The following is a 22,379-nucleotide window of genomic DNA, read 5'->3' as shown; positions in this document are numbered from 1 at the left end:
GCACTTACTTTTAGAACCACTGTATTAGGCAATGTGAACGATGTTGTAAATCAGTGAGTTACTTGTATATTTTTGCCACCGAGCCTCTAGCATGGCTGTGGACTTTAGTACTGTTAGGTATTTGTTTCATCTATTAAAACAGAATGATTTCCAGAAAATGTACAATTTCAAAATTTGCTGCCATTAAAACTACTTGTTTTTGGTAATGTAAAGTATGAAGTTTGAGAGGAGAATGGGGATTGTTTATAATGTCTTCATACTGCAGGCATGTTTGTAATCGATTCTGGACAGTTGAATGAAAACCTGTACACTGGATGTAATGTAACTCATAGGCGTAAGATGTTTCTCTCTGTGTTGTAGCCAGTTCAAGATGTTGAAGAATGCACCTGCCTGACATCTACTTCACCAGGTAAATCAATTCTTAAATGATAGTAAAAACATAACTAAAACTAACACACAACTAAGTCATTCTGCATGAAAAGTCCATCATTTTTGGTGGATAATTCACCTGAAATATTCACAGTGTCAGCCAAATTGAGGCAAGGACATTTCATTTTGAAAACGTGTGTAAACTGTGTAATAACAGACAAAATGCACAATTCAAAGTTTTTCACACAGATTAACTGTCCTGTTATACTGCTCAATCCCCGCTTGTATGCGCTGTCAATTTGAGCAGCTATGCTCACTGTGCTGTGCAAGGTTTTTTCCCATGTTGTTGTGCTGTGTACTAATCCCCATCCCCAACCAATAACACATGGAATGCAAAAATGTGTCTCCTCTGACAAGCAAGCAGTTGGCCATTCGGTTTGGTGTATAACAATATCCCAAAGCTGACGGGCACCAATGTGTTTATTTGAAGTTTTACTTCAAAAGGCAGACTTTCAGATTCCATAGTTACAATCTTCTTTAGAAGAAGACTGATCAGGTAGGTAAGGTTTTTTTAACACTCATGGAAAATTAAACATAGCATACATGAGGACAGCTAACGTTGCTTCCTGTTAAGCTGTCACTACAGCAACCGTCCTCCTTAAACAGCAGGGCTCGGTGAAGTGGCGTTACAGGCTGCTTTCAGCTCAGACGCTGAATCAGCGATGTTGTGCTGTTGTGGTAGAACAGTTTTAACAGTGGACGATCCCAAACTTATTCTTTTACGGATGTAGTGGTGTGAATCCGCAAAAACGGTCCGTGTGGAACAATGATCCCTGCCCTGAACGGGCTGCATAACGCGTGAGATAGGAATTAAACGAATCATTGAGGCAGAGATTTTGCCTCGATGCATTTTTGTAATTGAGTTATTCAAGTTACTCGAGTAATTGTTTCAGCCCTACTGACTAGGGCTGGAGCAGCTGTGGCCCAGAGATAGAGCGGGTCATTCTCCTTTCGAAAGAAGTTCGATCCCAGAAATGTCCTTGGAAGACATTGAACCCTCAGCGCCACATACTGCACACAGCTATGTGATGGGTTTGAATGATTCGATTAGATCAGATTAGATTATATTAGATTATAGCAAATTAGGTTACATTAGATCAAATTATGAAATTAGGTTTGATTATATGATATTAGATTAGATCATATTAGATCAAGAATGGTATTCATTTAATGTCATATTACTCAGTACCACTATAACCCCACCTTTTGCTGCTGCCGTTTGCCCTGTTTGATCTATCGCCTTTAAATTCAACAATTGTTATTGACCCTCACACATTTTAACAGTAAGAATATGTATTTGACCAGATGGATGGGAAACATGGGGATAAGGGGGAGTTGGTATGAGCCTTAGACCACTGGCTAACAGGGCCGGACTTTCTGATGGGCATCAGGAAGCAGGTAGTCTAAGTAATGTTTTTAATAGATATTTATTCGATTTAAAATTTGATGTCAATATACTGTCATTTGCAATGTGCATATTCTCTTGTGCTAACTCAATCTTCCTGGTCCATCTCTGTGCTCAGACTACCCCAAAGAGCTGCAGTTTCTAAACAGCCCCTGTGAAAAGTGTTGCTGCCCAGCACCTCCTCCCAAGATAAGTGACCTCATGAATGACAAAGATCTCCTGGACTTACTGCGGCTCAAGCTGGACCCAAACCACTGCACCATCAAAAACTGGAAGAACTTTGCAAGTCGCTGGGGGATGAGCTATGATGAACTGACTCTGCTGGAGCACCGGACCCAGGGCTCCTTATCCCACAGCCCCACCCAGGAGTTCCTGCTGCGCTACAACCAGAAGACGGTCACTGAGCTCACCGAACTTTGCCGCATTTACCAGCGTATTGATGTGCTGCGACTGCTGCAGAGCTGGATAGAGAAGGTCTGGCCGTCACGCTGGCAACAGACTCAATAACAAGTTTGACTCTGTACATTTTCTGTTTCTTCTGTTGTTTTGGATTTCTTCTTTTTCATAAGCTTGGATACAATTTACCTAATCTTTTATCATTAGTAGCTTAGCAAGTGATCTTAAATGAAAGATAAATCAATGACCCACAACTGAAAACGTCCTCTTGAGAATGTCAAGATGGTTGGGTGCTTCAGGTATTGGACAGTATAGCACTTACAAGACTTCTGACTAATTAGTGGTTCGGTTTGAACATTGTGGAAGTCAGCGCGTTTACATGCAGTTTAAAAACTCGATTATATTCGAGGTTAAGGGCATACCCCCGTTTCTCAAACGCTATTTAAACACCGTACCCTGGTTAGAATCAGGGTTCAGATACCCCTGTTAACAGACCTGTTAACTCCTTCAGTACCCCGACTATTCATGCACGTAAACAGCATTCCTGGATTACTATCGGGTTTCTCGTCTGCGCATGTGCCGGGGTTAGAACTCCCCCCTCCCCATTCAGCGGCGTTGTCTTCTGACCCTAAAATAGAATAAACCAGGAAACGGAACCGAAAACAACGTGAAAAAAACAACAACAATAGAGCATTACCTTTTAACAGGGAGAAATTCACCATGCAAAGTAACATCACTACCAAGAAGACCCGTTTCTGTCGTAATTCTTTCCAAAAGTCGGCCGTTTGTGATTTTGACAAAGGTGAACAGGGAAAAAAGCCCTATTAAGTCCATCTGTATGTTGGCAGAGCTCCACCTACTGTACCGGAGGAAGAGTTACTCTGTCATTTTCCCATTCAACCCCCTCTCATGTATACGTGGGGAACTACAATATTTAGATTATTACCCTAACCGGGGTAAAACCATTTTCAGGTTACTGATGTGCATGTAAACGCGAGTGTTGTTTGATCTGACGTCCAATCTGTCTGTTGTTCCATAACTTTGATCTAGACTTAAAAGTCTCATCAACAGGATAATGGCCATAAATAATAGAATATTTAATTTAATTACAAATGTAATTTATATTTGTTTTAGACAGAGAAGGGTGAGATTCTGTTCACCGAAATAAATCAGAAGCTGAGAGTGTTGAGTTAAGTAGACATCTTGGATCTACATTTTGTTCATGTCTGTGACATATGAGCAAAAGCAGTTGACCTCTATTCTCTACCTGACACGCAGCCGAGCCGCACTAACAATAATAATTATTATTATTATTATAGTTATTATATACAATATCAATCCAGCAATCTTGAGCACACAGTGGCAACGAAAACCTTCCCTATAATAGGCAGGAATGTCTGACAGACCCAGCTCTATGGAGGACGGACATCTGTCTGCACCGATTGGGGAGGAAGAAAAGGAGAGAGAGAAAGAGAGAAAAGATAGACAGACAAAGACAGAGAGACAGACACTTCCAGAGATCCAAGCAATCACAAAAGTCTATCTATAGTAATGTGAATATGACTTACATGTTATGGCAGTTAATACAGCAGAATAATAGAAACAAGCACAGCTAAGGTGATAGAATATGACAATGATAATAATTATGGTGGCAAACATGATCAATGATGAGTAGTGGTAGTAACAGCTGTGATACAATGAGATATATTACTGATGATGTTTTTATGGCTACAAATGTTATAATTTATAAAACTAATGATAGTTTATATGAGTAATAGTAATAATAGCAGCAGGAAGCGTCATGCAGGACCACGGCAGCAGGCACCACCACGATCAGCAGAGACCTGAGAGACTACAAAGCACAAAACTCCGGGGAAAATCTACAAAATCAAAAGATCTCATTTGTTAAATTTACAAACTAAAACCAAAGTTAAAACATCGAATGCTCACGTCAATGTTATTTGTCATTAAAAAAATGTCTGTGTGAAGAAACAACTGAATTTAATTTTTTTTTATTGTACTTGTTTTTTCAGTATCAAATAAAACGTCATTCTGTAAAAGCCTTAGTCATTTTTAAAAGAAAACTAACAATAGAAGCCTCAAAGGCAACTATGTTAAATGCATACAAAGTTACAACAGGCTTTTAGTTTTTAACAAGGAATTCTATTTTGACCTTTTTTTGTTTGTCTGCGACACTTTATATTTTCACCGCTCCTTATTTCCTAATCATCTTCAAGAAGGTTACCAGAACATTATCTTTAGGCTCTAATTATGGGTAAAACAGAGGTCGTGTTTAGAAGATACACTTCCAAATTATTAATTACAATGAATTGTAATTGACTCATATAAAGGCTTTTATTCAGCACCCAGATTCAATTTCAAAATACATAAGCATAAGTTAAAAAAAGAGCAGTAAATCCAAAAATGTTAAATACTGGGTGATGAAAAGAAAAGCAAGTAGAAAGGTTAGTTTTTAACCTTAACTCCACCAGCCTCCAGAACAGAAACCGCCTGCAGAGCATAGCCACGGTCTGCTCTAAGATCATTGGACTTCCTGTTAGAACTCTGTCGACCATCCATGAGCAGCAGACACTCAGGTTAGCTGGTCGGATCATGCAGGACCCCTCTCATGCTCTCTTCTCAGCGTTTGAGTGGCTCCCCTCAGGACGCCGTCTTCGCTGTCCCTGCTGCAGGACACAGAGGAGAAGAGCAACCTTCATCCCCAGGGCTGTCCAGCTCCTCAACTCCTGACCCCTCTGACCATCCCCCTCCCCACTCTTGACACTCTCCCCTGGACACTTCACCCCCCCCCCCCTCTCCCTGGACACCATCAACCCCCCTCTCCTCCCCGGACATCCCTCCCTGGACACCATCACCCCCCATCACTTATTCTAACCTGTACTAACACACTAACATCCTGACACTTATTCTTCTTTTACACTTTATTCTTGTTGATAGGTAAAATGTTTTTATACATTTGCATTGACGTTATTTGCTGCTCTGTTTGCCCTGAATTGCCCCCCGGGGACAAATAAAGTTTTTTGAATTTGAATTGAAATAAAACGATAAGTCTGCTCCATATAGACGTGTGCGGACTCATCGTTTTAACCAGAATACATAAATTCAACTCATCTGAAGTAAAGTTTCCAATTATAAATGAACATTTATTTAGGTTTAACTCGAGCATTTATTTCAAGGAAATTTTGTATCCTTGTATGTATCCTATGATTATAAAATTACCATACCTTATACCAAATTATGTGGGGGTTTTTTCCAAACTGTAAACTAAAGCATTGTGAAAACCTATTTTTATACATTCACTTACTTTGGATACAAACAAATTAATCATCCGTTTTATAACTTCCTTGATTTCAGTAAAGAAGCACAAGCATATTGAATGTAATGAGTTATTTATTAAACAAGAAAAACAAACATCCATTCACAAAATTCTCTTATCATGAAAAGATTTTTAAGATAAAGTAATGCACTTCTCAGAAAAGTAAGAAACTTCCAAATCAACGTTTAGAAAAAAAAACTTATATAAATAACAGGAATATACACATAGTTTATAAAAACATGTTTCTTCACTAGGCTGCCTAAAGTTATTACACAAGAAGGATAATGTAGCTGGTATTATCTGCAGAAAACCGTGGCAAGTGTAAATTCGATTTGTCTTTATGGTAACAAACTAAGACAAATAATTGGTTAAGTTCCATGTATTTACAATGTTTCTGGACTGAAGCTTTACTTATCAGGTTAGTCTAGCAGGAATCAGTCAGCATCTGAATCCTTGATATTAAGGCCAAGCATATTGGAGAGACTCAATGACAATTTGTCATTTTCATCTGATGTTGAAACGTCAGGGGCTAACAGGCCCAGTACAGACTCTGGCTTTTCTACTTTGAAAGTACTTCCTCTCACCAAAGAGGAATCTTCTGCTTCTGTAGAGGCACTGGCATCAAGACTAGGGGCGGAGAGCTTGAGGTCAATGTCAGCTTTCGCTTCAGTTGGTGAGGCATTAGCTGAGGATACTTTTTCCTTTGCCATTTTCAGTCTCTCCATAATGTCAATCTTTTCTCCTGCTTTTGATGTTGCATTTACTATTGGCAAGCGGACCCCTTTACTGACAACATAATCCTTTGTCTCTGTGTCAGCTTTTGAGAAGCCAAAGGTATCCTCAATTACTCCAATGCCATCTATGCTGTTCCTGGGCAGTCTGTGGACTTTGAATACAGGAACATCCATCTCAGCGTTAGACACATCTGTTTCAGAGTCAACAGCAGGGCCATCTTCATCAGTACTTGGACTAGACTTTAGTCCCCATTTAAAGGGCCATCTTAGCTTACTTTTTGGAGAGCCTTGGACTTCAGCTGTGGTATCCAGTTCAGGTGTATTAAGACTTGTCTTCACTTCAGGAGCAGAGACACTTATATCAGGTGAACTGATCCGTCCTTCAATGCTGGGAGCTTTAACTTCAAGATCTGCACTGGCATCAACCTCTGCTCCTTTTGGTTTAGACCCTGGGAAGCTAAATTTTGGAAACTTTAAATGTGACGATTTGGACTTTTCAAGATTGACATCTATTTTTGGAGCTTCAAGACCTTTGATATCTCCCATATGACTGTCTACATTGACCTTTGGTGCCTCGATTCCAGCCTCCACTGAAGGATGAGCACTGGGAATTTCTACTTCAGGACTTGAAAGACCAAGTTTTGGAAGCTTGAAATGAGGCAAATTAAAATCACCAAGTTGGGAATCAAAATCTAAATCTGGAGTTTTTAACTGTGCATCAGGTCCTTTGAGGTCTGCTTTGGGTAGGTTGAGATCCACATGTGGAGCTTCCAGCTCTGTATTTGGCAATGTGGTTACTATGCTTGGTGCTAAGTTGTTGCCATCCAGATCTAGATCTGGATTACTGAGATCTCCTTTAACAGTGGGGGCAGAAAGTTTCAATTTATTAAGATTGACATCAGGAACAGAGACATTGCCAGCCTCAACATCAAGATTAGGTTTGACCTTTGGCCCTGATAAGCCAAACTTTGGTAAATCAATTTTGGGTAGCTTCAGTTTTCCAGCTGATGCATCAACCTCTGGAGCTTGAAGGTCTACATCAGGACCTTTCAGATCAGCTTTTGGTATGTTAATCTCAAGATTGGGTGCATTAATACCCATGTTTGGTGCAGACAGGGAGAGATCTGATGCTTTTAAGTCTACATTAGGTATATCCACGCCACCTTTAGGTAAATCAAGATTGGCATCAATGTCTGGTGCGTTTAAATCAGCATCCAATGAAAGACCCTTTTGCCCTTTAAATTTAGGTAGTTTAAATTGCGGTAACTTCAGCTTACCATCGGGTGGGTCAATATCTGGACAATTAAGATCCACACCTGGACCCTTTACATCAGCATTAGGCATTCCAATACTGAGGTCTGGATTCAAATCCACATCATGTCCCTTGAGGTCCACCTCTGGTACCTTCAGGTCAGTATCAAAGTCACCCTTAAGACCCTTCAGTGTGCCAAATTTGGGTTTCTTAAAGTTGAACCATTTAGATTTTCCTTCAACATCTGGAGCATTAATGTCTAACTCAGGGCCTTTCAGGTCAGCTTTTGGTAAGTTTAGATCTGGTGCATTTATCCCACCATCAATCTTTGGAGCTGTGAGACTCAAGTCAGGGGCTGAAACATCAGCATCTAGATCCACATCTGGACCATTAACGTCAGGACCTGAAACTGACCACTTTGGCTTTTTAAAAGTAGGCCATTTGAACGTCCCAGATGGAGCCTCAGCATCAACAGTCGGTGCTTTAACATCAACATCGGGTCCATCTACTGATGCTTGAGAAAAGAGACTTATGTCAGGTGCTTTTACATCAGCATCAAGGTCAACATCTGGGCCTTTCACCTTTGGCCCAGAAAACAAGAACTTGGGCTTTCTGAGTGTTGGGAACTTGATTTTGCCAGAAGGGGCTTCAATGTTTGCATCTGGTGCATTAACATCAATATCAGCTTTGGGTAAATTCAGATCAAAATCAGGTCCATCAAGTGATGCTTGAGGGGAGAGGCTGAGGTCAGGTGCTTTCACATCAGCATCAAGGTCAACATCTGGGCCTTTTATCTTCGGTCTAGAAAGTAGGAACTTGGGCTTCTTGAGTGTTGGGAACTTGATTTTGCCAGAAGGGGCCTCAATGTCAGCTTCTGGTGCTTTTACATTAATATCTGGTGTGTTAATCCCACCATCAATTTTTGGAATAGATAGATCGACGTCTGGTGTGCTTAGATCTGCATTAAGGTCCATTTCAGCTTTGGGGCCATTAAGTTTGGGTTTCTTCCACTTCAGATGAGGCCAGTTAATTTTCCCTGTTCCAGCATCAATGTCGAGATCTGGGGCTTGAACGTCAACATTGGGGCCACTAAGGTCTGCTTTTGGGAGATTCAGCTCAGCATTCATTGCATTAATGTCACCCTCAAGCTTTGGAGTTGAGACATTGAAATCGGGTGTGTTTAGACCACCATCTATGCCTATGTCTGCTTTGGGTTTCTTCCATTTCAGGTGAGGCCAATTGATTTTACCAGATGGAGCTTCTACATCAATATTTGGGGTTTGCATGTCGAGATTGGGGCCTTTCAGGTTAGCTTTCCGCAAATTAATGTCAACGTCTGGGGCATTTATTCCACCCTCACCTGTGTTCAGGCTTCCATCTAAGTCCAGATCGGCGTTTGAGCCATGAAGTTTGGGTTTCTTCAATTTTAAATGAGGCCAGTTGATTCTACCAGTTTTTGCATCGATGTCAAGATTAGGGGTTTGAACATCAACATCTGGTGCACTTAGATTCCCATCGATCTTTGGATTGGTGACACTGAAATCAGGTGCAGATAGGTCACCATTTAAGTCAGCATCTGGTCCTTTAACTTTCGGACCTTTCCATTTTAGATGGGGCCAGTTGATTTTGCCTGAGGGTGCCTCGATATCAGCATTTGGGGTTTCAAGATTAACATCAGGACCATTTAGATCCACTTTTGGCCCATTAAGGTCAAAATCTGGACTTTTAAGGTCTAATTTGGGGGATGACAGGTTTAGGTCTGGTGTCTCCAGATTTCCACTGACAGACGGAAGGTCTACATCACCAGAAACATCCATTTCTCCTTTTGGTGTTTTGAGTTTAGGCATATTGAAGTTAGGCATTGTGAATTTTGGGGCCTTGTATTTCAGGTTGCCTCTCTTGATTTCTGGTTTCTCGATGTCGAGCGAGGCACTGGGGGTGTTGAGCTTGGGAGTAGAGACACTGACATCAGGGGCTTTGAGAGTGCCATCTAGATCTCCTTTTATATCTGGTCCAGTCAGTCCTGGGGAGGGCATTGTGAACTTGGCATCAGCTGAGGGTTTATTTAGACTGAGACTGGGAAGGTCTCCATTGAGAGTGGGACCACCTATTTCACCCCCCCATCCCTGGGCTGCATTTAGCTTTCCACTCAGGCCATCAAGGGAAAGAACTGGTGCCTCAGCTGATGCGTCTAGTGACAGATCCTTCTTTAGGTCGAGAATCTGTTGGTAACGGAGTGATACACAAAGTAGGTTAGCATTGAGTAAAGCAGCTCCTTTATCATTAATCAGTTAAGCTTATACCATTCAGAGGGTAATGGTGAGGTGCAAACACCTATAGTCCATACAATGTTCTGCTCACATCAGACTGGATCACCTCACCCAAATTACAAAAACATACTTTTCTAGCCTCCCTCTTGTGTAATGTAGTCATGAAGATAGCTTTGCTTTTCTTTATATTAAAACTACTTTTGAAACACAATTCCACGACTAGACTACACACGACACGACTAGAGAAGCATTTCTTCCTTGTGACGTTTACCTTTGCAGGTTCTTTGAGATCTAATCCCAAGGAGCCGAGGCCAGCACTGGCAATCAGCTGCTTTTTTGTCAGAACCGTCATGTTGTTATCATATGGCTCCAGGACCTTAAGGATGTTCAGCACTTCAGTTTTGTTGAGGTGGTCCAGGTGTACAGTGGCTGCAACAATCTCATCCCCTGGAACAAGTAGAAACAACTCGTCAAAACCAGCATGTTTCTATCTTTTCATTAAGACAGCTATCTACAGTTACTGTTTGAGCTTTTCCCAAACTACTGCTAGAATAATATGCGTTTCAATATGCACTGTTTTTTTCCTCACCTGCTTCAAGGCCACTCTTTGCAGCGATTGTGTCATCCGTGATTCCAGTAATGACGACTCCTTTCTCAGAGTCGTCTAGGACCAGGCTATCTGAGAAACCTCTACTCTTGCTGTCCCCGTTCTATATTGAAAAGTGGTGTAGAGTTCACACAATGAGAAAGGTTTGCACCATTTTCACACATTTGCTCTGTTAGTCTTTTCAAACTCTGACATATTGATGGAGACATTTTCTTATTAAAGTGTACTTCATAAGAATTGAAATATGTTGTTTCTAGCTGTCTCTGTGGCAGTATGATGTAATTATAGGAGAGCCTGTTCTTTTAGAGCGTCCATCTTGTCACATCCACTGTGTGTTGACTATTTATTTGTGCTCTTTTGTAAACTTTATTGAAACACATTCACTTCTAGTCCGTCTCCACACACACACACACACACACACACACACACACACACACACACACACACACACACACACACACACACACACACACACACACACACACACACACACACACACACACACACACACACACACACACACACACACACACACACACACACACACACACACACACACACACACACACACACACACACACACACACACACACACACACACACACACACACACACACACACACACACACACACACACACACACACACACACACACACACACACACACACACACACACACACACACACACACACACACACTCCTGATTTCCAATTACAAGTAAAGGCAGCATAACCGCAAACACACAGATATTAGAATACTCAAAAAGGCAACAAGTGCTTTCATTAGTGGTCATATAATCAGTCACCATTGTTTTAACTCACTCTGTGATATATTAACTTAAAAAACAATTGAATAGATGAAAATCTTACAGAGTACAACTTTAAGACAATCATATATTATAGTTAGCTCTTTTTATGTTGTTTTTTCATACTTACCATCATTTTTTAGGTGTATTTACATCCACATATCATAGAAACTCCACACCACAGCAAAGGTACCTGAAAAACACCAGAAAAAGCAACTTTAGTTATTAACTGACGTTATTATTACCTAAATCAGTGACATGTACTATGTACCTTATGGTTGATGCAGGGAAGGAATGCATAATTATAACAAAAGATCATTGATTCCATCTTCTCTACATACTGACTTGATTATTTTGAGTCATTATCATTGTTTAAAAAAAAAGCCCTTTTCTCATTTATTTAGAGTCCTCACTAAGAACACAGCCAGCAACGTGTTTTTCATGCTATTAATAAATCACCAGATTAGTTTATCAGTATGTGATCCATTTAAACCAATTAACATATTTACGGCTTGTTCCCATGTTCATTGTTACTTACAGCACTCCTGTACAGGCAAAAATAATTGTCTATTGCTGATATTTGACCCAGATTAATACATACAGTATGCATAGTATACATACAGTTGATCTTGAATTATAAAAGAACATAAGATGATAATAGTACAAATAACACCATCAAAAGCCATAGTATGAATAAAGCATGAGCTGAAGATCATGAAGATAAATTATAGATTCTAGAAATAATTTCTATCAGCGGTCCCTCTGGCCACACATCCCTGGCTGTGCTCAGAGTTCTTCACCTGTCTTTAGCGGCTCTTTAATTGTCTGATCCTGACTGACAGAGAAACAACGACACCCACACCGAATCACCTGGGTGATTCACACATCAGGAATTCAACATTTCTGCCAGGTTTACTAAGGGGAATGCATGCATCTAAACCAGTTGGTTTGGATGCATTCTGACTGACATGCCACACCACTCAGCACACATACACAGCCCTCCCTTCAACCACACCCCAACCTCTGAACATGTAAATGCTAGTGTGATTCACTTGCAGAAAATCTGCATAAATAACAAAAGAACCAGACTTTAGTAATACTGGGTTGTGAAACAAGTCCTTAAAAAAGGGAATCAAGGATGTCTTCTTCCACTAAGATCCAAACTGTCCAATAAAGCAAAAAAAAAAACCTGGAGAGAGCTCATCAGTAGTAGGTAGGTCTTATAGCAGACAAACAACTGAGCAATCATAACTGCTAATATAGGTTACACTGGCAAAATGACAACACACAACTTTGCTGCGTGCAACGAGAGGCCACATGTGAAGTAATAAGTGGCCTGTTGACAGGTATGCTTCATGCATTTTTTTATATAGAAGGAGAGCTCAACTACACATCAGGGGTCTACGGTTATCACTGACGTTCCTGCACATGTTGATTTCCATAGAAACAAGTCATTCTGACAGACAACTACACCGCATAGTGGCTTCAGTTCCCATGCATACTTCCCTGAACTACAAATGAGTAATTCAAAGAAAACGGGAAAGACTCGAAAAAAAACAACAACCCAAAAAACAGTCATCAGAGCAGTGTGGTTAATAGGTGTATTATTTTAAAGAGGGTGGCAACATTAACATTGATGCCAACCACACTGTCACAGCAGGGTGTGAGTCCCATGACAGCAGGGTTTGGTATGTCCCAGTTGGGACAACAGAAACTCCCACTGACAGCACTTCTTATTGGCAAAACTGAATATAAAATGAGATATACTTTCTGTTCTTCTTCCTCAATGCAACTCCAGAGATCTTGACTTTGCAACTGGGCCATGATGTATCAGAACGCCCTTTTTTAAACCGTAACTTTTTTTAAAAAAAGACTCAATTGGAAATTATTACAATATGTAACTGTGATACATGTCAAGATTATGGTCCTAGAAGTTTTGCTGCCTTAAGATTCCTTAAAACTCAGTGCGAAGCCTTGCAGCAAACCTCATTTGCAATCCGAAAGTTATTTTCAACTGCATTTATCAGTTTTCTTCCTAAATCAACATAACATCAATGATCTGAAGAAGAGCCAGAGCTTAAAAAGACTAAACACCAAAATATGAATATTCATAATGAACAAGCTTTCAGTTTATACAGTTTATTTTCTAAAGTTACTAACAACTTGCTTTTTAAGAACTCAATTGTCCTCTGAAATGATCTCAACATGGGGTCTCATATCAATCAAAGAGAGACCATAGGCAACATATTTGATGGACTCACCGTATTCTGCAGCCAGAGCGACCCACCTACAGAAAGCCCAGGAAGAGATGTCTCCTCCTCTGTATCACTGCTGCTCTGTCAGGCAGGATGGGATGGATCTGCCAGTTAAATGCCTAAAAGCAAGCCAGAAGAACAGGTTGGGCCGCATCAGTACCGCCTCTCCTTGTGCCCCCTTTTCCCCTTACACACACACACACACACACACACACACACACACACACACACACACACACACACACACACACACACACACACACACACACACACACACACACACACACACACACACACACACACACACACACACACACACACACACACACACACACACACACACACACACACACACACACACACACACACACACACACACACACACACACACACACACACACACACACACACACACACACACACACACACACACACACACACACACCTCGACTTTCAACTATGTCACAGAAAGCGTCTCACAGGCCTTTTGGCAGCCGAAACCTGACTAGAAAGCCATTGCGGAGAGAAACACACCACTCCTTCCTAACAGGACTAACCAGGTTTACAAAGAAAAACATGTAGCAACACTGTCTCACACAAACACATCGCTTATAAACTACATGTGGAGGTTGGACATTTTTCTTTGCATGCATTTTTTGGGAGTTTATTTTGACATTCCTGCTGAGTAGTTTAAGCATGGTAACGCTGTTATTGCCAGATTTATTCATTCTTTATATTGCTGATTGTTTTTAGGAATGCAAACATTAATCTGAGCTGCACTCATTTCTATTCGCTTTAGGATATTATTAAAGCCAAGTTGCAGCGCTTGATGTCTGCTTCTATTGCTCTTGTTATGCATGCAGACTCTGCAAATTATTCAACTCTCATTACCACACTAGCGAAGAATAAAATGATCATGTTTCATGTATCTACCCCCTGATTTCATACCATGGTGACGTGAATGTAAACCAGTGGCTGCCAAGAGACTGGGAACAATACTTTTAGAAGTCAAAAGCATCATCTCAAAGCAGCGAGTTGAAACAAATTGGTTCAGAGATAATACATTGTAGGTGAATTACAGATTAAACATTATTGTTGATTGGTTTAGCACTCCCCAAACAAATCTGCACGTACCATTCGCTCTTTCATAGAAGGCCCAAGAGAACTTGTTTCTGATAGGCTCCCTTACAACAGGACAAACACTTTGACTTATCTAAATAAATGCTCATTAAAAACACAGCCCACTGTCTCTCTCACACACACACACACACACACACACACACACACACACACACACACACACACACACACACACACACACACACACACACACACACACACACACACACACACACACACACACACACACACACACACACACACACACACACACACACACACACACACACACACACACACACACACACACACACACACACACACACACACACACACACACACACACACACACACACACACACACACACACACACACACACACACACACACACACACACAGCTTTATATGAAAAATGAAATTCTTGAAAGGTGTAGTGACGTGTAATATTTCTGAATATGACCATGCCCACTTCATATCCAAAACCAGGACAGTTGTAAAAACTGAAATGACAATATATCAAATTTCTATTTAATCTACTTGATCATTTTTATATGCTTAATCTATGTACATACACTCCTAAATTACATATTTAGAAGGATTTTGTGGATTTGGGTTTCCAGAGACTTTAAGATACCAATGGAAATAACACAGAAGCTTCCCACTATGTTACAGTATCAGTTAACTCACCAGTGGTGGAAGGTAACAAAGTTATTTTCCTCCATCACTGCATTTAAGAACTTCTTTACTTCAGATTTCCACTCTATTACATTTCAAGGGAAATATTGTCGCCTCCTTTTTACTCCAACATGAGATTGCTGTACAGACTACACGTAGGATCAGTTTATAAAATATAGACTCAAATATGGATTCAACTACCCAACAGTTTATGAAGTAGCTGATCAACTACAGCAGCAACGTATTGCTTATCATAACTCAATAATAATGATTCAATAACAGGGCATAATGAGTATTTTAATTGAAATACTTTACATATACTGTATGTTGCTGTTAATACTTGTATACTTTCACTTTTGAATGCAATCCTGTAAGAGTATTTTTATAGTTTGGTATTGCTATTGTTACTGAAGTAAATGATTTGAATACTTATCAAGCTAAAAAACAACAAAACTGATAGCATTCTCATGGTGTATGACAAAAAAGCAACAGTTGGTTAGCTTAGAGTCAGGCTAGCTGTCTCCCTCAGTCTTTATGCTAAGCTATGCTACAGTTGTAGCTTCATAGCTTTTCTATTTTAGCAAATTAAGATTTTTATAACATATGCCCATATAAAGTATGATTTTTACAAAGCTCCTTCATGATACTTACATTCTTCATAATTAATACTTTAACTTTGATACACTGCACATACATAAAACATAAGTAAATGATCGGATTGTGTTTCAATTTTAATGTTACCAACAGGAATATACAGGCTGGAAACAATAACACCTTGTTATCTAATGGAACACAATATGATGGTAATGGAATAAATACTACCTCTGGGATGTTAATAAAGTACCTTTTTTCAAGAGTCAAAGATGTGTTGATTAAACCATGTGGTACTTTTTCAGGTTCTGTGTTCTGTACGCCTTGTTTCTAGTTAGTTTTGTCAGTTTCCTGGTTTATTCTGAAGTTCTCTCCTCTTGTGCCCTGTCTTCCTGCCTGTGATTGTCTCCCTTGTCCTGATTTGTTCCACCTGTGTCGCCCTCCCCAGCTGTGTCTTGTCTGTAATTGGTTTGTCTTTCCGGTCCCCTGTTGTTCTTTGTAAGTTCATCGTCAGTCTGCTGTCAGTTTAGGATCCTTGTTTCAACCATTCCTTGTTTCAATATCCAGTCAGTTTTCTGGTTGCTTTTTTGCATTTGGGTCCTTCGCTCAAGCCTTCACCTGTGACAAGGCTTCAACCTACTGACAATGAACAACAGGGGACCAGGGTCCATAAAGACTAATTACAGACAAGACACAGCTGGGGAGGGCAACACAGGTGGCACAAATCAGGACATGGGAGACAATCACAGACAGGAAGACAGGGCACAAGAGGAGAGAACTTCAAAATAAACCAGGAAACTGACCAAACAAACTAGAAAGAAGGCGTACAGAACCCAGAACCTGACACAGACCATCATTTATAGCATTAGTGAATTTGCTTTGTGTTGTGGCTTTTTAGTCAGGGCTCAACACTAAATTTTAAAAGTGGTTGCCAGGCTGTAACCAGGCATCAGCTTTTATTTGTGGACATTGAAAATATGGTTGACATTTTCAGTCACGTAATATTTTGAAAATGTGTGATGTAAAATAACACACATTTTTGTTTTGGTTCAGGTTCATCTGGTTTCTTTGTCAGTTGAATCAATCTGCACATTTGTTTCTGATGTTGACATGTTAGTCCAGCCTTTCACCCCATAGTCAAATAACTGAATGTGCTTCCACATCCTCTCTAAAACAGAGATAAGTGGCAAAATTGGTTGCCAATGGCAACCAGACAACTGCTACTGATGAGCCCTGATTTCAGTTATTTTGAAGACAATATTGATTCATATTCTCTCACAAATATGCATACCAATATATGCAGCATGAGTCACTACCCAACCCATGCAATCAATTAATACACTGTGATGACTGTGCACAGGAGGGACTGAGCAGGGTGTTGTCAGTGTAAGACAATAGCTAGACTATGAGCAATAGAAACTCGACTCAAGAAGAGCAGAGGTGTGAGTGAGCATGCTCCAGCACAAGGGTTTCCTAAAGGGAAGGAGGTCTAGAATCAAAGCCATCTTCCACTTAGGAGTCATAGAACACTGATGATACAGGGGGAGACAAAATGATGCAATGTCTCATGGAAAATAACTTTAATTCTCTTCACAACTGCAGCTGCTCTAAATGTCAGTCAGCAGCAAATATCAGCTGTGTCAACCATAGGGATCTGTGTCCAAACTACAGCTACCTGCCAATCAAATGATCAAAATGTCACTCTGGTTAGTTACTATGTCACTTCCATAAAGTTTGGGGACTCACTGGAGACAAAAAACAACGGTCAAATCAGAGAAATGGAATCCAAGTCTTTCCGAACACTGGATCCAACACATCTCATGATGAAACCAACAGCTTCTTGTCATTTTTCAGACTTGGCAAAGCTTCTCCAGATCCACATAAGCCAGGATACAACTGTTTCCACAGGCTGACAGAACTCCTGATGAGACACTCCCCTTTAAGCAGACCATCCTCCTGGGGACTCTCTTCATGTCAGGTCACATGACCAAAAGTAGTTTCCAGTAAACTAGATTTCTGAGAATCCTATTATAGTTGGAATGTGTTTCCATTATCAACATTATTGAATTGCCATAGTGTATGAAGAGATTACTGAACATTTAACTCAGCTATTCATTCTTGATTTATTCTGAAATACTGTTAGGTTTTATTGAGCATAATTTAATAGAATATCAGCTGTGTCTATACCACTGCCTTACTAGCATGTTTTTTTTAATAACCAAGGCACATCAACAAAGGCTTTTATTTTATGAAAAAAAAAACAGTCATAAAAAATGAGAGAACAGTAACTACTGTGTCAGAAGAGAAGATTTCAACAATGTTTTCTTCTATAGGATTGAAAAACAGGAAGTGTAGAGGCCACAGCTTTGAATGACTTCAGCACATCTGCGCCCACAGGACATCACTAGTTTCTCACACTGCTCTGCTTTGATCTGGGTCTATTCTGACTCAGTCTCTTCCACAGTTCACTAACTGGAGTGGGTTTCTTACATAATACTTTGTTACCAAGAGTTTTCCAGAGATTCTCTATGGGGTTTAGATCTGAACTCTGGCCATTTCATTGTTTCAATATTCTCAGCTTCAAGGAACTGCTCATCTGTTTTGCAGTGTGACAGGGGGCATTGTCCTCATGAAAATTGCAGCTGATTTGGAGACAGTTGCAGTGAAGGTATTTCATGTTGCTGAAGGAGGTTCACATAAACATTTGCATTCACCCTGCCATGTAGCTGTACAAGAGGCCCAACTCCTGCTGCAGAAAACATCCCCCAAACCATGACACTTCCTCCTCCAAATGGAACTGACTTCTTTACACACTTTGGGTTCAGTCGTTTCCATCAGACCCAAATAAACTGAACATCCTCTCATTACTGAAGTCACTCTGGACCAGTTCTCCTCTGTCCACATAACATGCTCCTCAGCAAAGGCAAGTCTAGCCTTTTGATTCTTTCTGCTGATGAGAGGTTTGGTCACTGCGAGGGGGATTTCACTCCCAAAAGTCTTAAATGGTGAGACACTGTATGCAGAGACAGATCCTTGTCCTGTTCAGCACTGAACTGGAGACCAACTCCAGCTGTAGTGTTGAACTGATTCCCCATTGAGAGTCTTCTCATAATCCTGTCCTCTCATGCTCTTGTTTTACGTGGACGACCGGCCTTTTTGAGGGACTTAAAGGAATCTGTGTCCTTGTAAAGTTTCAGTCTTCTTGAAATCACAGACTGTGAACGCCCAACCTCTCTCTGATGGCTGAGAGGGTCATCCCTTTGGCCTTCATCTGGACAACCTGCTGTCTCAGGGTTTCACTCACCCAGGTGTGTCGCTAGCTAGTGCTGGTAATGCAACCACATAAAAGTCTACTGTACTGGGCTACTTTCATCATCATTATGTTTTTTTTTTAATTAGACGACACAGAGGTCCGGGGCCCCGAATGCTCAGGTCTAACGGCGCGCCTGCAGTCTCCTTAGAGCAGCTCGCCATCTTCAAAGTAACCAGGAGAGCTGCAGATAAATAGGGTGTGTCCAACAATGAAGGCAAGTTCTCTAATTTTCACTGTTTTTTCACAACATAAAGGTTTTTGTTGAAGTGCCTTGGTTATTTTAAAACAACATACTACTACAGCAGTGGTATAGACAAAGCTGATTTTCTATCAAATTATGAACAGTAAAAAATAACAGGATTTCAGAATAAATCAAGTATTTATAATTTGTTCTCTAATTTTGATCTCCACTGTATGTGAAGTATATTGAACACTAACAACACACACCTAAACTTCTTGGAGTCCTGTGTGTCTGACTCAGGACCGGACAGGTTACACCTCTGGCTGAAATGACCATGGTTAGATCATGGTTTTACAAAATGCCCAGAAAAAAGCCAAGTATGGAAAGAAGTGTTATCAGTTCATGATCACAGCTTCTAACACCAGTGGGAGGTCCACCCACTGAACACGGCCAATGACCCCAAGTCTTTCACATTACTCAACCAGAATGTCCCCCAGGTTACAGCTGTAGGTGTGGATGGAGTTTTGTAAGAATCCTATTTGCATGTGTATGACCACACCAGCTGTGATAGGTAAATTGATTTTAGCAATATGTGTTTCAGTTCCTGTCCTCCCAGTTCCCCAGGCAGATTACTTTTGTTCAGAGGAGAGGAATGTGCCATTACTGCATTAACATTATTGTTCAACGTACAGATTGTCAAGACTGATTGTTAGTAGGAACTAAGTATGTAAAAATACCAGCTCCAGATAAAGAAATGTCTGGCCCCTCACATCTGTGGCCGTTCATGTCGAACAGTCGGCCTACCCTGCTTTACAAAGAAGAGCCGGGAGAAGTAGCTTTGGACAAACTCCCACCATCAATCGGACAAACAATTCTGCTAAAAGTTCTAAGAAACAGTTCAAAACACATTTTTTGATGATATTGATTATTAATTCATTTGATTGTATCTTGAAAACATTATGATTAACTCGTTTTATTTCTATCATTGTCCTATATAATCTTTTTTATCTCTATTTTTTTTCACTCTTTGTATTTTCTGTTTGAATACCTGAGTTATTGATTCCATTTTGTTTTTTAAGCACTTTGAGCTGCGTGTTATGTTATGAAACAGACCGTACAAATAATATTTTATTATTTTTCGTATATTATTATTATTATTACTACTACTAATAATAATAAAATATAATGGCCCAATTCATTAAAAATGGCAGCAATGCCCAGGAGTGAAGCCCAACCACCTGGGGCCTGGACAGTATATATATGGTGTCAGTGGGCTCCCCTCCACTCATAATACTACTATAATAATAATAATCTACTGTATATGATTTAACTTTTCTCCAGTGCTGTTTATGTTTGTTTTGCCATTTTGTAAATAATTTATCCGAGGACAAAGTTCCTCTGCAGATGCAACACTGTTTACACCACACTACATATATTCAGCAGACACATGTATCCAAAGAGAGTGCCTCCATCCCTCCCAGTGTGTTCTCCAGCTCTACAGTGAGTATCTGAGAAGCACTGCTCATGCCTGTGTGCAGGGTTTGGCCGGGCTCAGAGGAAGGAGGGAGCCGTTCCTTCCACTGCCCTGTAGACCATTACCTGGCAATGCTGAGATGTAACTATGTACATTTACTCAAGTGCTGTACTGTTGTACAATTTTGAAGTTCATTCTGTCTTTCAGTGTCATGATATCTATTCCACTAGTACTTTTATATTTATATGATAGCTCTAGATACTTTGCAAGTTAAAGGCTGTGGTGTTACATTTAAAGAGGTCACACTAGCAGAGCTCTATTTGTATATAGGTATGTGTGTATACATGGGTATACATGATGTCCCTCTTATTTATTTATTTATTTATTCTCATGTTCCTCTTTGTCCCCATTCAAACCTAATAAGAATATTATTTTAAAAAATCTGACGGCAAAATGTCCTGGAAAGATCGGACAGTTTTAATCACAACAAAAAAAGTAGGCAAATGCAATTTTGTATCTTTCACAGAAAAACAAATCATCATCATTTTCATCATGTTTATAAATTGTTAATCAGAAAAGCCACCATCACAAAAGCACTGGCTGGATGAACTTTGATCGTACTGCACTCCAGGGAAGAGAGGAGGAAACTGTCTTACTTCTCTGTTCAACAATCAGGGGCGGTATTTGTTTTTTATTTATTTACTTTTTTTTCTTCACCCTGTGTATAATAACCAATGTAATTGACGATGATGATTGAATAATTTCAATCAATAAATATTTAAAAAGAGGAAGAGAGAAGAGATAGACATCTGTAGTTTATTATTTGGTTCTTTATACATTAAATCACACAATAAGTCTATTTTATCTGCAGAGAAAAGCGCTCTGATATTCAAACTCATATATGCATGCGTTTCAAATTAGGAAAAAGGGTTAGTAAAGGGGAAATGAAGAAGAAAGAAGCCCTGGTACAGACACTGTAGTTTAACTGTGTCAATATAGAGAAAGGTACAGTATGATGGAAGCTGCTGGATTAGCTTGTGATTGTTAAAGATGTTAATGTTTCTCATATACAGCTCATCTAATTCTGAAAAACATTATTTTTCTAGCATCAGATGAGACACAAGACTGGTTAGTAAAGCTCCAGACCATCAGCACATGTCTTAGATTTACATTTGAGACAATCCTAACTACAGATTTACTGTCAAATGAGGAAAAGTCCCAGTACTTTGTGGGTGAGGGGCCGATGGTGATGTTGTTGGTACACGTCTGTTAGCCGACGGCTTTTTGTAAAATCAGAGAGAGGGAAAAAGAACATTGCTTCTCGATTCATCTTTCATTCATTGCCTCCATGTCAGGTCCAAACTTGTGCCTTTAATGAATACCTGTGGAACGGTGCGGAGCAGGCCTGGGGTCTGTAAAACAAAAATACACACACAGACACACACACACACTGCTATACTGTTACAACAGCACAAATGTTGTTTGTGCCAGTCAACTTAACTAGTAAGTTGTAAGTTTTACAGCAGACGATTTT

General features: G+C 40.1%; 2 protein-coding genes across 2 annotated transcripts in view; one reads left to right on the top strand and one right to left on the bottom strand.

The window, feature by feature from the left end:
• Positions 1 to 4,236, top strand: part of edaradd (EDAR-associated death domain) — a 32,454-nt gene extending 28,218 nt beyond the window's left edge. Inside the window, exons 5-6 of the mRNA XM_083923319.1 lie at positions 361 to 409; positions 1,953 to 4,236. Of these exons, the coding sequence (XP_083779445.1) occupies positions 361 to 409; positions 1,953 to 2,341 (438 nt within the window). The 3' untranslated portion in view covers positions 2,342 to 4,236. The remainder of the gene's footprint in view (positions 1 to 360; positions 410 to 1,952) is intronic.
• A 1,393-nt stretch (positions 4,237 to 5,629) lies between these two features.
• LOC310953379 (uncharacterized protein) lies at positions 5,630 to 13,589 on the bottom strand. The gene is made up of 5 exons (XM_083922403.1): positions 13,498 to 13,589; positions 11,367 to 11,429; positions 10,413 to 10,533; positions 10,095 to 10,270; positions 5,630 to 9,775 (listed from the first exon to the last, which is right to left on the bottom strand). Exons 2-5 carry the CDS (start codon positions 11,370 to 11,372, stop codon positions 6,002 to 6,004), a joined length of 4,077 nt encoding a protein of 1,358 aa, XP_083778529.1. The 5' UTR covers positions 11,373 to 11,429; positions 13,498 to 13,589; the 3' UTR covers positions 5,630 to 6,001.
• Positions 13,590 to 22,379: the final 8,790 nt, after the last annotated feature.

Source organism: Echiichthys vipera (genome assembly GCF_963691815.1).
Source record: "Echiichthys vipera genome assembly, chromosome: 11".
Classification (NCBI taxonomy): domain Eukaryota; kingdom Metazoa; phylum Chordata; class Actinopteri; order Perciformes; family Trachinidae; genus Echiichthys; species Echiichthys vipera.
This window is presented reverse-complemented; position numbering and strand designations above follow the sequence as displayed.